The 10,945-nt window shown below is 59.0% G+C and overlaps 1 protein-coding gene across 2 annotated transcripts in view; it reads left to right on the top strand.

Annotated features, from left to right (window-relative positions):
• Positions 1–10,945, top strand: part of LOC107321557 (complement C4-like) — a 17,799-nt gene extending 6,854 nt beyond the window's left edge. The window contains exons 14-41 of one of the 2 annotated variants that reach the window (XM_015878576.1): positions 578–733; positions 983–1,109; positions 1,273–1,344; positions 1,637–1,831; positions 2,064–2,178; positions 2,282–2,352; positions 2,514–2,653; positions 3,096–3,296; positions 3,580–3,631; positions 3,707–3,796; positions 4,418–4,615; positions 4,854–4,929; positions 5,064–5,220; positions 5,324–5,440; positions 5,799–5,964; positions 6,245–6,411; positions 6,524–6,694; positions 6,893–6,952; positions 7,782–7,875; positions 7,968–8,172; positions 8,257–8,347; positions 8,742–8,816; positions 8,960–9,062; positions 9,167–9,256; positions 9,475–9,564; positions 9,870–9,953; positions 10,253–10,385; positions 10,516–10,945. In XM_015878576.1, coding sequence (XP_015734062.1) covers positions 578–733; positions 983–1,109; positions 1,273–1,344; positions 1,637–1,831; positions 2,064–2,178; positions 2,282–2,352; positions 2,514–2,653; positions 3,096–3,296; positions 3,580–3,631; positions 3,707–3,796; positions 4,418–4,615; positions 4,854–4,929; positions 5,064–5,220; positions 5,324–5,440; positions 5,799–5,964; positions 6,245–6,411; positions 6,524–6,694; positions 6,893–6,952; positions 7,782–7,875; positions 7,968–8,172; positions 8,257–8,347; positions 8,742–8,816; positions 8,960–9,062; positions 9,167–9,256; positions 9,475–9,564; positions 9,870–9,953; positions 10,253–10,385; positions 10,516–10,657 — 3,438 coding nt within the window. In that variant the 3' untranslated portion in view covers positions 10,658–10,945. Of the gene's footprint in view, positions 1–577; positions 734–982; positions 1,110–1,272; positions 1,345–1,636; positions 1,832–2,063; positions 2,179–2,281; positions 2,353–2,513; positions 2,654–3,095; positions 3,297–3,579; positions 3,632–3,706; positions 3,797–4,417; positions 4,616–4,853; positions 4,930–5,063; positions 5,221–5,323; positions 5,441–5,798; positions 5,965–6,244; positions 6,412–6,523; positions 6,695–6,892; positions 6,953–7,781; positions 7,876–7,964; positions 8,173–8,256; positions 8,348–8,741; positions 8,817–8,959; positions 9,063–9,166; positions 9,257–9,474; positions 9,565–9,869; positions 9,954–10,252; positions 10,386–10,515 lie in introns of both variants that reach the window. The other variant, XM_015878575.1, reaches the window with a different exon arrangement.

Here is a 10,945-nt window from a genome sequence, read left to right as displayed (position 1 = left end):
ACTGGGATGTACTGGGATGTACTGGGAGAACTGAGGAGACTGGGAGGACTGGGAGGGACTGCGGGGACTGGGATGTACTGGGATGTACTGGGAGGGACTGTGGGGACTGGGATGTANATGTACTGGGAGGGACTGTGGGGACTGGGATGTATTGGGATGTACTGGGATGTACTGGGAGAACTGAGGAGACTGGGAGGACTGGGAGGGACTGCGGGGACTGGGATGTACTGGGATGTACTGGGAGAACTGAGGAGACTGGGAGGACTGGGAGGGACTGTGGGGACTGGGATGTACTGGGATGTACTGGGGAGACTGGGAGGACTGGGAGGGATTGTGGGGGCTGGAATGTACTGGGATGTACTGGAGAGACTGGGAGGACTGGGAAGGATTGTGGGGACTGGGATGTACTGGGATGTACTGGGGAGACTGGGAGAACTGAGCGAGACTGTGGGGACTGGGATGTACTGGAGGAACTGGGCCATACTAGTGGTGCTGGGAGGGGCCAGGAGCACTGGGAGCTCTGGTGGCACTGGGAACACTGGGACATACTGGGACATACTGGGTTCCATGGTTGCAGGTGCAGGTGAAGGTCCCTCCACGCGGGACCACCCTTCGCCCTCAGGACCCAATGATGGTGACGGTGACAACGGGGACTCCAGTCACAGTGGCCATTGGAGCCATTGACACCACAGTGCTGAACCTGGAACCACGGCACCGCCTGAATGCTGCCAAGGTGACCACAAATCCCCCGACCCCAAATCCTCAAACCCTCCATGACCCCAAAACCCCTCAAACTGGGGATGCCCCAAATCCTCGCGCACCCAAAACCCAAAGCCCCGACACTCAGAGCCCTGAGATCTCCCTCAAACTGTCAGGATCCCCCAAATCCTGGTGACACTTTAGGGATGCCTGGAGGTGATGGGGCCATGTGGCTGCATTGGGGACATTTGGGGACAGAGGGTGACCCTGTTCTGTGTTCCAGGTGGAGGCGGTTCTGGGCAGCAGTGATTTGGGGTGCAGCCACAGGGGTGGCCCCGATGCTGTTGGGGTCTTTGGGGCTGCAGGACTTGTGCTGGGATGGCGGGGTGGCAGCCCCACAGCGCAAGTAGGTGAGTGGGGACGTGGGGACACAGGGGAGTACAGGTGGATATGGGACATGGGGATGTTGGGATATGGGGAGGTACTGATATGGAGACATTGAGATTTGGGGGATATTGAGATTTGGGGACATGGAGCCATGAGGATGCGGTGACGGGGTTGTCCCCATTGCAGCCCCCCACTGTCCCCTGGCCCCCACCCGTCAACGCCGCTCTCTGGAGCTGCTGAAACTGCTGGAGGAGAAGGGTGAGCCCTCAATTTCCCCATGTTACCCCATCCCTGTGTCCCAGCGTGTCTCTGTGTCCCCCAACACCATGTCCATATGTCACCTCATCCCTATGTCACTCCATCTTGGTGTCACTTTATCTCTGTGTCACCACATTCCCACAGACTCATGTCTCTTCATCCCTGCCACCCCCAGCCACTGGTGTCCCAATTCCCATCATGTCCCCCCATCTGCCATCTCCTCCTGTCCCCATCGATGCTTTGTCCCCCTTCATCCCTTGCCCCATCCCCATGTGTCCCCATATCTCCCCAGCGGGGCCATGGCGCAATAACACGGTGATGTGGCGCTGCTGCCGGGATGGAGCCACGGTGCTGCCCATCCGAGCCACGTGCCAGCAGAGGGGACAGCGGGTGACAAAGGTTGGGGGCTGCCAAGACGCCTTCCTGCAGTGCTGTGAGGTGGCACAGAACCTGAGGAGGAAGGGACAGAGCAGGGGGTTGGGACGGGGTGAGTGTCAGCAGTGTCCCCAAAGCGGGGAAGGGGTGATCTGGTGTTGCAGTGGGGAATGATGGAGGGGTTGTAGAAATGGGGATCCCGTTGGTGTGGGGATGTTTGGATAGGGGGTCCCCATGGGTGGTGGCACAGGGGGCCATCCCATACTCTGGGATCCTGTGGTTGGGGCCATCCCATACCTGGGATCAATACATGGGAGGATGTCCCCCTGCTGTCCCCATGGCAGTGCTGGAGGCACAGCTGGCAGAGCAGCTGTTGGATGATGATGAGGACGTCCCCACAAGGAGCTTCTTCCCTGAGAGCTGGCTGTGGCGACGCATCCGTGTCACCGGCACCAAGCGGTGTGTCCCCATATGTCCCCATATACCCTTACATCCCCATGGCCCCATGGCCCACGTCTCCATGTTCCATGTCCCCATGTCCCCCCTGTCCCCATCTCCCCAGACTCTCAGTGCTGCTCCCCGACTCCATCACTACATGGGAGATTCAGGCGGTCGCCATCGTCCCCGGGCATGGTGAGCATCACCACCCGCCAGTGGCCCTACAGTGTCCCCCTGACATCCCCATCGTGATCTTCCCATGTCCCCAAATTCCTATGGTGTCCCAACATCCTCCCTCCCCCTGGAATGTCCCTTTGGTGTCCCTGCACTGCTCCGCAGTGATGAGGTCCTGGCAGGGCTGTGTGTGGCGGAGCCGCAGCGGGTGACGGTGACACAGGACGTGCGCGTGGCTCTTCGGCTTCCCCCCAGCATCCGTCCCCGAGAGCAGCTGCAGCTGCAGCCCCTCATCCACAGCAGGCTGCCCCGCAGCATCAACGTAAGCCCTATAGAGACCCCATAGGAACCCCAGAGATACCTCTTTCCCTCCAATAAATACCCCTTTGCTTCCTATAGATAACCCCCCTGCCCCGTAGGTACCCCTGTGCTCCATACTTGTCCTGCTGCCCCATACATACCCCTTTCCCTCCAACAGATACGCCTTGTCCCATAGATACCTTCTTTCTGCCCCACGGATAATGCCCTGTGTCCCACAGATTCCCCTTTCCTTTCAATAGGTACCCCCTCCCCTCATATATCCCCTTCTACCCCACAGGTATCCCCTTAGACACCTGGAACCACTTCTGCCCCATGTGGCACATAGATACCACTTCTGCCCCACAGATACCCCCCCTTCCTACCCGACTGTCCCATAGCCCCCACCCACTGCCCCATGGCCACCCACAGCCTGGTGACATCAGGTGATATTATTGGTGATGCAGGTGACAGTGTCACTGTCAGCAGTGGAGGGGGTGTGCGCAGCGCTGGAAGGGGTCCCCCAAATGCTAGAGCTGCCCCCGGGGCGGGCAGTGGCTGCACCCCTCACCCTGGTGGCCCTTCACCCTGGGGACATCCCCATCACCATCACTGCTCGCGGGCCATGGGGGCTGGGGGACCGCATCACACGAGTCCTGCATGTCGAGGTGAGATCAGTGGGTTCCCCTCTGGTCACCTTTGGGGTACCCTAAACCCTGTGACCTCCTGGACACTGCTGTCCTCATGGGTCTCTGGTAGCCCTGGATACTGGGGCTGTCACTTTGAGGTTCACAGACACCATGTCACCGCGTCCATGGTGGCCATGGACATGTTGGTCCTTATGGGATTTGGGGACATGGGGTCTTTGGTGGCCTTGGATACTGCAGTTGTCCCCTCGTGGACACTGTGTCCCCATGTCCTTGGTGGGAATGATGTCACCCATTCTCACAGCCCGAGGGAGAGCTGCACCTGGAGGAGAGCACCTACGTCCTGGACACAGATGGTGGGTGTGAGGTCTGGGGGACACTGGGGACATTGGGGATGTGGGGCTGGACCCCGTGGTGTGGTGTCCCTACAGATAAACGGAGCCGGAGCCTGAAGCTGCCAGGGGACGTCCCTGCTGAGATCGTCCCTGATGGGGACTTCAGCATGAGCATCCGTGTCAGTGGTGTGTGGGGATGGGGACATGGGGTTGGGATGTGGTGGTGGGCATGAGGGACATGGGGACTGTCCCTGTGTCCCCATACCCATGTGTGTGGCCATGTCCCTGTGTGTGTGTCCCCTGGGTGTCCCCACACGTCCCCATGTCCTTATTACATCCCCATGTCCCATGTACAACCCTGTGTCCCCAAACATCCCCATGGGTGTCCCAGTGTCCCCAGTGTCCCCCTACTCATTCCCATCCGTGTCCTCATGCCTATCCCAAATCCTATCTCCATGTCACATATCCCATATCCCCACACCTCTGTGACCTCATATCCCTGTGCCCCCACTCCCCTCCCATCCCCACACCATCTCCATGTCCCCCTGTCCCCACACCATCCCCATGTCCCCATCCCCACACCATCTCCATGTCCCCCTGTCCCCATACCATCGCCATGTCCCCCTGTCCCCACACCATCCCCATGTCCCCATCCCCACACCATCTCCATGTCCCCCTGTCCCCACACCATCTCCATGTCCCCCTGTCCCTACACAATCTCCATGTCCCCCTGTCCCACACTGTCCCCATGTCCCCCTGACCCCACACCATCTCCATGTCCCCCTGTCCCTGCTGTCCCTGTCCCAGGCCGAGTGCCAGGCTGGGCACTGCAGGGTGCTCTGGGGGTGGGGGACACCCTGCTCCGCTCCCCCCGGGGCTGTGGGGAGCAGTCCCTGATGTCAATGGCACCCACTGCTGCTGCTCTGCGGTTCCTGGATGAGAGTGAAGGATGGGGGCAGCTGCCCCCCGGGCACCGACAGCGCGGCCTCAGAACCCTGCAGCAGGGTGAGCTATGGGGTGGTCTGTGCTTTATGGGACGGGTTGTCCCTTATGGTGTGTGGGGTGCTCTAAGGGATGCACAGTGCTTTATGGGGTTCGCATTTCTCCTCCATGGATTGCATTTCTCTGCGGTGTTTGCAATGGGGTGTGCAATGCTCTATGTGGAGATGCAGAGCCCTGTGGGGCTGCAATGCCATGTAGGGGATGTCTGTGGTGTCCCCAATGGTCTCTGATGTCCCCACAGGCTTCGAGAGGGTTCAGAGCTTCCGCAAGAGCGACGGCTCCTATGGGGCATGGCTGCACCGGGACAGCAGCACCTGGTGAGGGGAGCAGGGGGGGACAACAGTGGGGCATGGGGACAGCAAGGGGATGTGGGGTATGGGGATGTGAGGACATCATAGGGACATGTGGCCATGTGGCTTTGGGGACATGGTGACACGGTGTCCTGGCACAGGCTGACGGCGCTGGTGCTGCGTGTGCTGGCTCTATCCCGGACCTATTTACCAGTGGCTGCCAGCGGTCCCGCTGAGTCCCTGCGGTGGGTGCTGGAACAGCAGCGCCCAGATGGTGCCTTCTTGGAGCACAGGGCTGTGATTCACCGTGAGATGCAGGTGGGTGACACATCGCTGCTGTGTGCCATGTCCCCATGCGGTGTCTCCCCTAAAGGTCCCTGCAGGCTGACATTGTGTCACCCACACGTCCCCATGTCCCCAGGGTGGTGTGGCAGACCCTGGTCCAGAGGCCACCGTGTCGCTGACGGCCTTTGTGGTGGTGGCCCTCCATGGTGCCCGTGCTCTGCTGCCCCAGGACAGCCCCGAGCTGCCCCTCTTGGTGAGTCCCATATCCCCATCCCTGTGTCTTGGTCCCCATATCCATGTGTCCCTTGTGCCCCCATACCCCACATCCTCATGTCTCCCATATATTCCCATACCCCACTGTGCCCCCCCATATATTCCACCATCTTTCACTCACCCCGTCCTCCATGTTCCCACTATTCCCCCATCCCTCTATGTCCTCCCATCCCTCCACGTCCCAGCCTGCCCCTCATCCCTCTGTGTCCCCCATCCCCCAGTGTACCCCGTGTCCCTGTATGTCTCCACATCCCCCAGTGTCCCCCATCTTCCCATGTCTGTGTCCCCATTATCCCTCATATCTTCATGTCCCCACACTCCATCTCCCACTGCCACAGGACAAATCCCTGTCCCGGGCCTCCACGTTCCTCCGGGGCCGCGTGGAGCAGTTGGGGACCTATGGGACAGCCATCACCTCCTATGCTTTGACACTGGTGGACACAACTCCTCCGGGGCCACATCCAGCAGTGGAACGTCTGCGGGGCATGGCCCGGAGCGCCCACGGTGCGTATCCAATGGGGTGATGGCACTTGGATGCCTTCATCCCCATGGAGTGGTGTCATCTCTGTCTCTCTGTGTATCTCCTGGACATTTCCATCCCTTTCCTCAGATTCGAACCCTTCTGTTTTATTCTCCCTTGAGCTCTTCTTCATGTTCTTCGCATCCATTCCTATTGACGTTACTCTCCCTCATATTCATTCTTCAGTTTGTTCTCCTGATTAATTCCTCCCCCCATGACCCCCTATGACCCCATATGAACCATGTCCCCCCTCATGCCCCCCAGGTGGCCGTGCAACCTTCTGGCCATCCGGTGGCCCCGCAGCCACAGTGGAGGCAACAGGTTATGCCCTTCTGGCACTGCTGCAGAGCCGCAACATTGCTGGGGCTGGGAGGGCAGCACGATGGCTCCGACAGCAGAGCAATTATGGTGGTGGCTTCCATTCCACGCAGGTAGGTGGGGGTCAGTTATCTCCTCCCCATCCCTCCAGGGTGCCTTGGGGTGATTTGATCCCCAGGGTCCCCTTTGGTGGCGGTGTACCTAAGCTGTTTGGTGTTCTCACAGGACACAGTGGTGGCCCTGGAGGCGCTGGCCCAGATGTGGCTGCACTGGGGCCGCGGGAGCTCATCGGAGATGAACTTGGGGCTCTCCTGGCCAGGGAGTGCCCGGGGGAAGGCTGGTGGCACTCGGGTGACGCTGAAGCCAGGACTGGAGCCGCTGGAGCAGGAGCTGCAGGTGGGACATGGAGACATGGGGGGGCGTGAGGACATAGGGGACATATCTGGACCTGGTGGGATGTGATGTGAAGACAGTGGGGACATGAAGACATTGGGGACATGGTAGAACTTGGGGACACGATTAACACAGGGGTTATGAGGGGACATGGCAGGACGTGATGGCTTTGGGGTTCTCACTCTGTCCCCATGTCCCCAGGTGCCTCTGGGCAGCCCAGTGACGGTGCAGGTGGAGGGACATGGCGAAGGAACGTTGACGGTGGGTGGCTGTGTGGATATCAGTGTCACCTCCAAGAGGTCACCAACCCTCGTGGTGTCCCCTCATGCTGTGGCGGGGTTCCCTTGCTGTCCCATCATGGTGTCCCTTTGCTGTCCCATCATGGTGTCACTGTCCCCCTGCTGTCCCATCATGGTCTCACGCTGTCCTTTTGCTGTCCCATCATGGTGTCATGCTGTCCCGCTGCTGTCCCATCATGGTGTCGCTCTGTCCCCATGCTGTCCCATCATGGTCTCACGCTGTCCCCATGCTGTCCCATCATGGTGTCACACTGTCCCATTGCTGTCCCATCATGGTCTCACGCTATCACCTTGCTGTCCCATCATGGTGTCACTCTGTCCCCTTGCTGTCCCATCATGGTGTCACACTGTCCCATTGCTGTCCCATCATGGTCTCACGCTGTCCCCTTGCTGTCCCATCATGGTGTCACGCTGTCCCTTTGCTGTCCCATCATGGTGTCACTCTGTCCCCATGCTGTCCCATCATGGTGTCACACTGTCCCATTGCTGTCCCATCATGGTCTCACGCTGGTTCCACCTTGCTGTCCCGTCATGGTGTCACTCTGTCCCTTTGCTGTCCCATTCACGGTGTCACGCCTGTCCCCCTGCTGTCCCATCATTGGTTGTCACTCTGTCCCCATGCTGTCCCATCATGGTGTCACACTGTCCCATTGCTGTCCCATCATGGTCTCACGCTGTCACCTTGCTGTCCCATCATGGTGTCACTCTGTCCCCTTGCTGTCCCATCATGGCATCACACTGTCCCTTTGCTGTCCCATCATGGTGTCACTCTGTCCCCTTGCTGTCCCCAGGTGCTCCGCCAGTTCCGCCTGCTGTCACCTCCCAATGCCACCTGCCAGGCACTGCACCTAGAGGTGGCCATCACTGGCCCCATCTTATACCATGGTGAGACCCCTCCCACCCCAAAGCCCCCTACCCCTTTTCATCACAAGGGGGCGTGGCCTCGACCCTGTTTTGCATATCCCAACCCCCAGCAGATGAGGACTATGAGGGCTATGACTACGAGGAGGCGGAGCCTAAAGAGGGGGAGGAGCCTATGGAAGGGGCGGGGCCTATTGAAGGGGAGGGGGCAGCAGATGACCCCACCCCATTCAGCCCCATATCCTCATGGGATGCCCGGAAGCGCCATCGCCGCAGCACACAAAGCTCAGCCCACGAGGTGGCCTTCCTGGTCTGCTTCTGGTGAGGGGCGGGGCTTCCTTTAATTGGGGGCGGGGCTTCTTGTTGATGGGCGTGGCTTGATATAATGGGCGTGGCTTGTTGTAGGCGGAGCCCAGAGGTGGTGCTAACAGGGATGGTGGTGGTGGAGATCTCTCTGCTCAGTGGCTTCTCACCCCATAGGACAGATCTGGACAAGGTAGGGGCCTGGGGGGAACTGGGGGACATAGAATAGTTTAGGGGAGTTATGGGGTATGGGGATGTTGGAGTTGTTTGGGGTAGTGGAATGTTGGAGTTGTGGGATATGGGGTTATTGAGGTGTTGTGATGTTGGGTTGGAACGTTGAGTTGGGGTTGTTGGGTTTGAGGGTGTTGGGGTGTGGGGGTGTTGAGGTGGAGCTGTTGGGTTGGGCTGTTGAGGTGTTGTGATGTTGGGTTGGAATGTTGAATTGGGGTTGTTGGGATTGGGTTTGAGGGTGTTGGGGTTTGGGGATGTTGAGTTGGAGCTGTTGGGTTGGACTGTTGGGGTGTTGGATAGTTCGATGTGGGTGTTGGGGTGGAGGACGTATCAAGGTGCTGCTGTCCCCACAACAGCTGCGGGACGTGGTGGATCACTGGATCAGTCACTATGAGCTGGATGGGAACCAGTTGGTGCTGTACCTGGACGAGGTGTGTCCCCCTATGTCACCCTATGACCTCAGTGGTCCTATGATCCCATATCCCCCATGTCCATGTGTCCCCATACCATATCCTGTTCTCCCCACATATCCCCGTGTTCCCCCACGTGTCCTCATTCCTGTCCTTGTCCCCAGGTCCCCTCTGAGCGGCAGTGTCTCAGTTTTGGTGCCACCCAGGACGTGGCCGTGGGTCACATGCAGCCAGCAATGGCGGCCATCTATGACTACTATGAGCCTGGTGGGTGGGGTCTTCAATGGGCGGGGCCTAAGTGGGTGGGGGTCCTTGTGGGTGTGGCCATTGAAGGAGGAATGGCCGATCTGACCCCTCTGTGCCTCATCCAGGTCAGCGCTGCACCATCTTCTACAACGCCCCACAAAGGAGCAGCACCATCGCCACGCTGTGCTCCCCCAAGATCTGTGAATGCGCCCAAGGTGGGACCCCACTGTGACCCCATATATAGGGCCCCCATCCAGTGAACACCCCCCCACATCCTCCGCCCAACTTTGGAGGATCTTGGGGTGAGGTTATGGGGTTTATGCGGGAACATAGGAGAGGGACATGCAGGACATAGAGGGGAGCCACACAAAGAACCTTGTGTTTTGGGTCCCTGATGATGTTGGGGGACCCTATTGATGTTGGGGGTCCTCAGGGGGATGTCCCCATGCCCAGAGGAAGACACAAGATGTGACGGCTGATGACCGCCATGACTTTGCCTGCTACAGCCCCCGTGTGGACTATGGTGAGACCCCCAAATCACTGCACCTCAAACCTGCTGACCTCAAATTAGCTGCATCCCAAACCCTGACTGCCCTCAATCCGCTGCCCCTGAGCCCTACAGCTGTGCACTGTACCCCACAAGTGACCCCTGAACCCTAAAAACATTCACTAGGATCCTGTAGATTTCTCCCTGTACCCCAGTTGTCCTTCTGACCCCAAGAAAGCCACAGCTGCCCTATGATGTCCCCCATAACTCCTCTGATACAACAGTCCCTATGACCCCATCTTTATGACCCCTTTGACCACATACCCCCTTCTGACCCCCAGCGCTGGTGGTTCGGGTGCTGTCCCAGAGTGAGATTGGGGCTTTTGTGGCATTTGAGACAGAAATCAAGGAGGTGCTGTTTGGAGGTGAGACTGAGGGCACTGGGAGGGACTGGGAGAGGTAGGGAGTACTGGGAGGGACTGGGAAGGACTGGGAACTGAGACTGGGTGGATAGGAACTCCGGTAGAGACTGAATGGGTATACTGGGAACACTGGAAGAGGTTATGGGGTGAGAAGTGGGCGCTGGGGAACATTTGACCATTGTAGGGTAGCATCATGTTGTGCTATGGCAGGGGTGTCTCTCAGCCATACTTGAACAATGTGAGAGTATACTGGGTGGTACTGGGGAAGTTTAGAGGGTTCATACTGGTGTGTACTGGTGCAGGGCAGGACACAACAGCGGCCCCTGGGGAGCGGAGACGGCTTCTGGTGCGGAAGAGCTGCCCACTACGCCTGCAACCCCATAACATCTACCTGGTGATGGGGGGTAGTGGGGGCACGCGGGACCCTGAGGGGCGGTGAGAAGGGGCTGTGCCCCACATCCCCATATCCCCAAGTCCACGTGTTCCCATATCCCATATCCCAGTGTTCCTTACCCCGTGTCCTGACCTCATGCCCTGCTATCCCTTACTCTGTCCCCATTCACAGCCCCCAGTTCCTACTGGGCCCCAACTCTTGGGTGGAGGAGGTGCCGTCCCCTGGACACTGTAGGGCCACACGGCTACGGGGTCACTGCACCCAACTGCAGGAGTTCATCACCCGCCTGAGCCAACTGGGATGCCAGCTATGAGCCAGTGGGAGCAACTGGGAGCCCGTGGGAGCCACTGGGAGCCACTGGGAGCCACTAAGAGCAACTGGGAGCCACTGGGAGCCACTGGGAGCCATTGGGAGCCACTGGGAGCAACTGGGAGCAACTGGGAGTAACGGAACAACTGGGAGCAACTGGGAGCCATTGGGAGCCACTGGGAGCTACTGGGAGCATGTTGGGTGCAGCTGGGGCCATTTTTGAAGTCAACTGGCACCACTGTTGGATCGGTTGGGATCAACTGGGAATAAACCAGTATTGATTGTGACCGTG

Source organism: Coturnix japonica, chromosome 16 (genome assembly GCF_001577835.2).
Source record: "Coturnix japonica isolate 7356 chromosome 16, Coturnix japonica 2.1, whole genome shotgun sequence".
Taxonomy (NCBI): Eukaryota; Metazoa; Chordata; class Aves; order Galliformes; family Phasianidae; genus Coturnix; species Coturnix japonica.
This window is presented reverse-complemented; position numbering and strand designations above follow the sequence as displayed.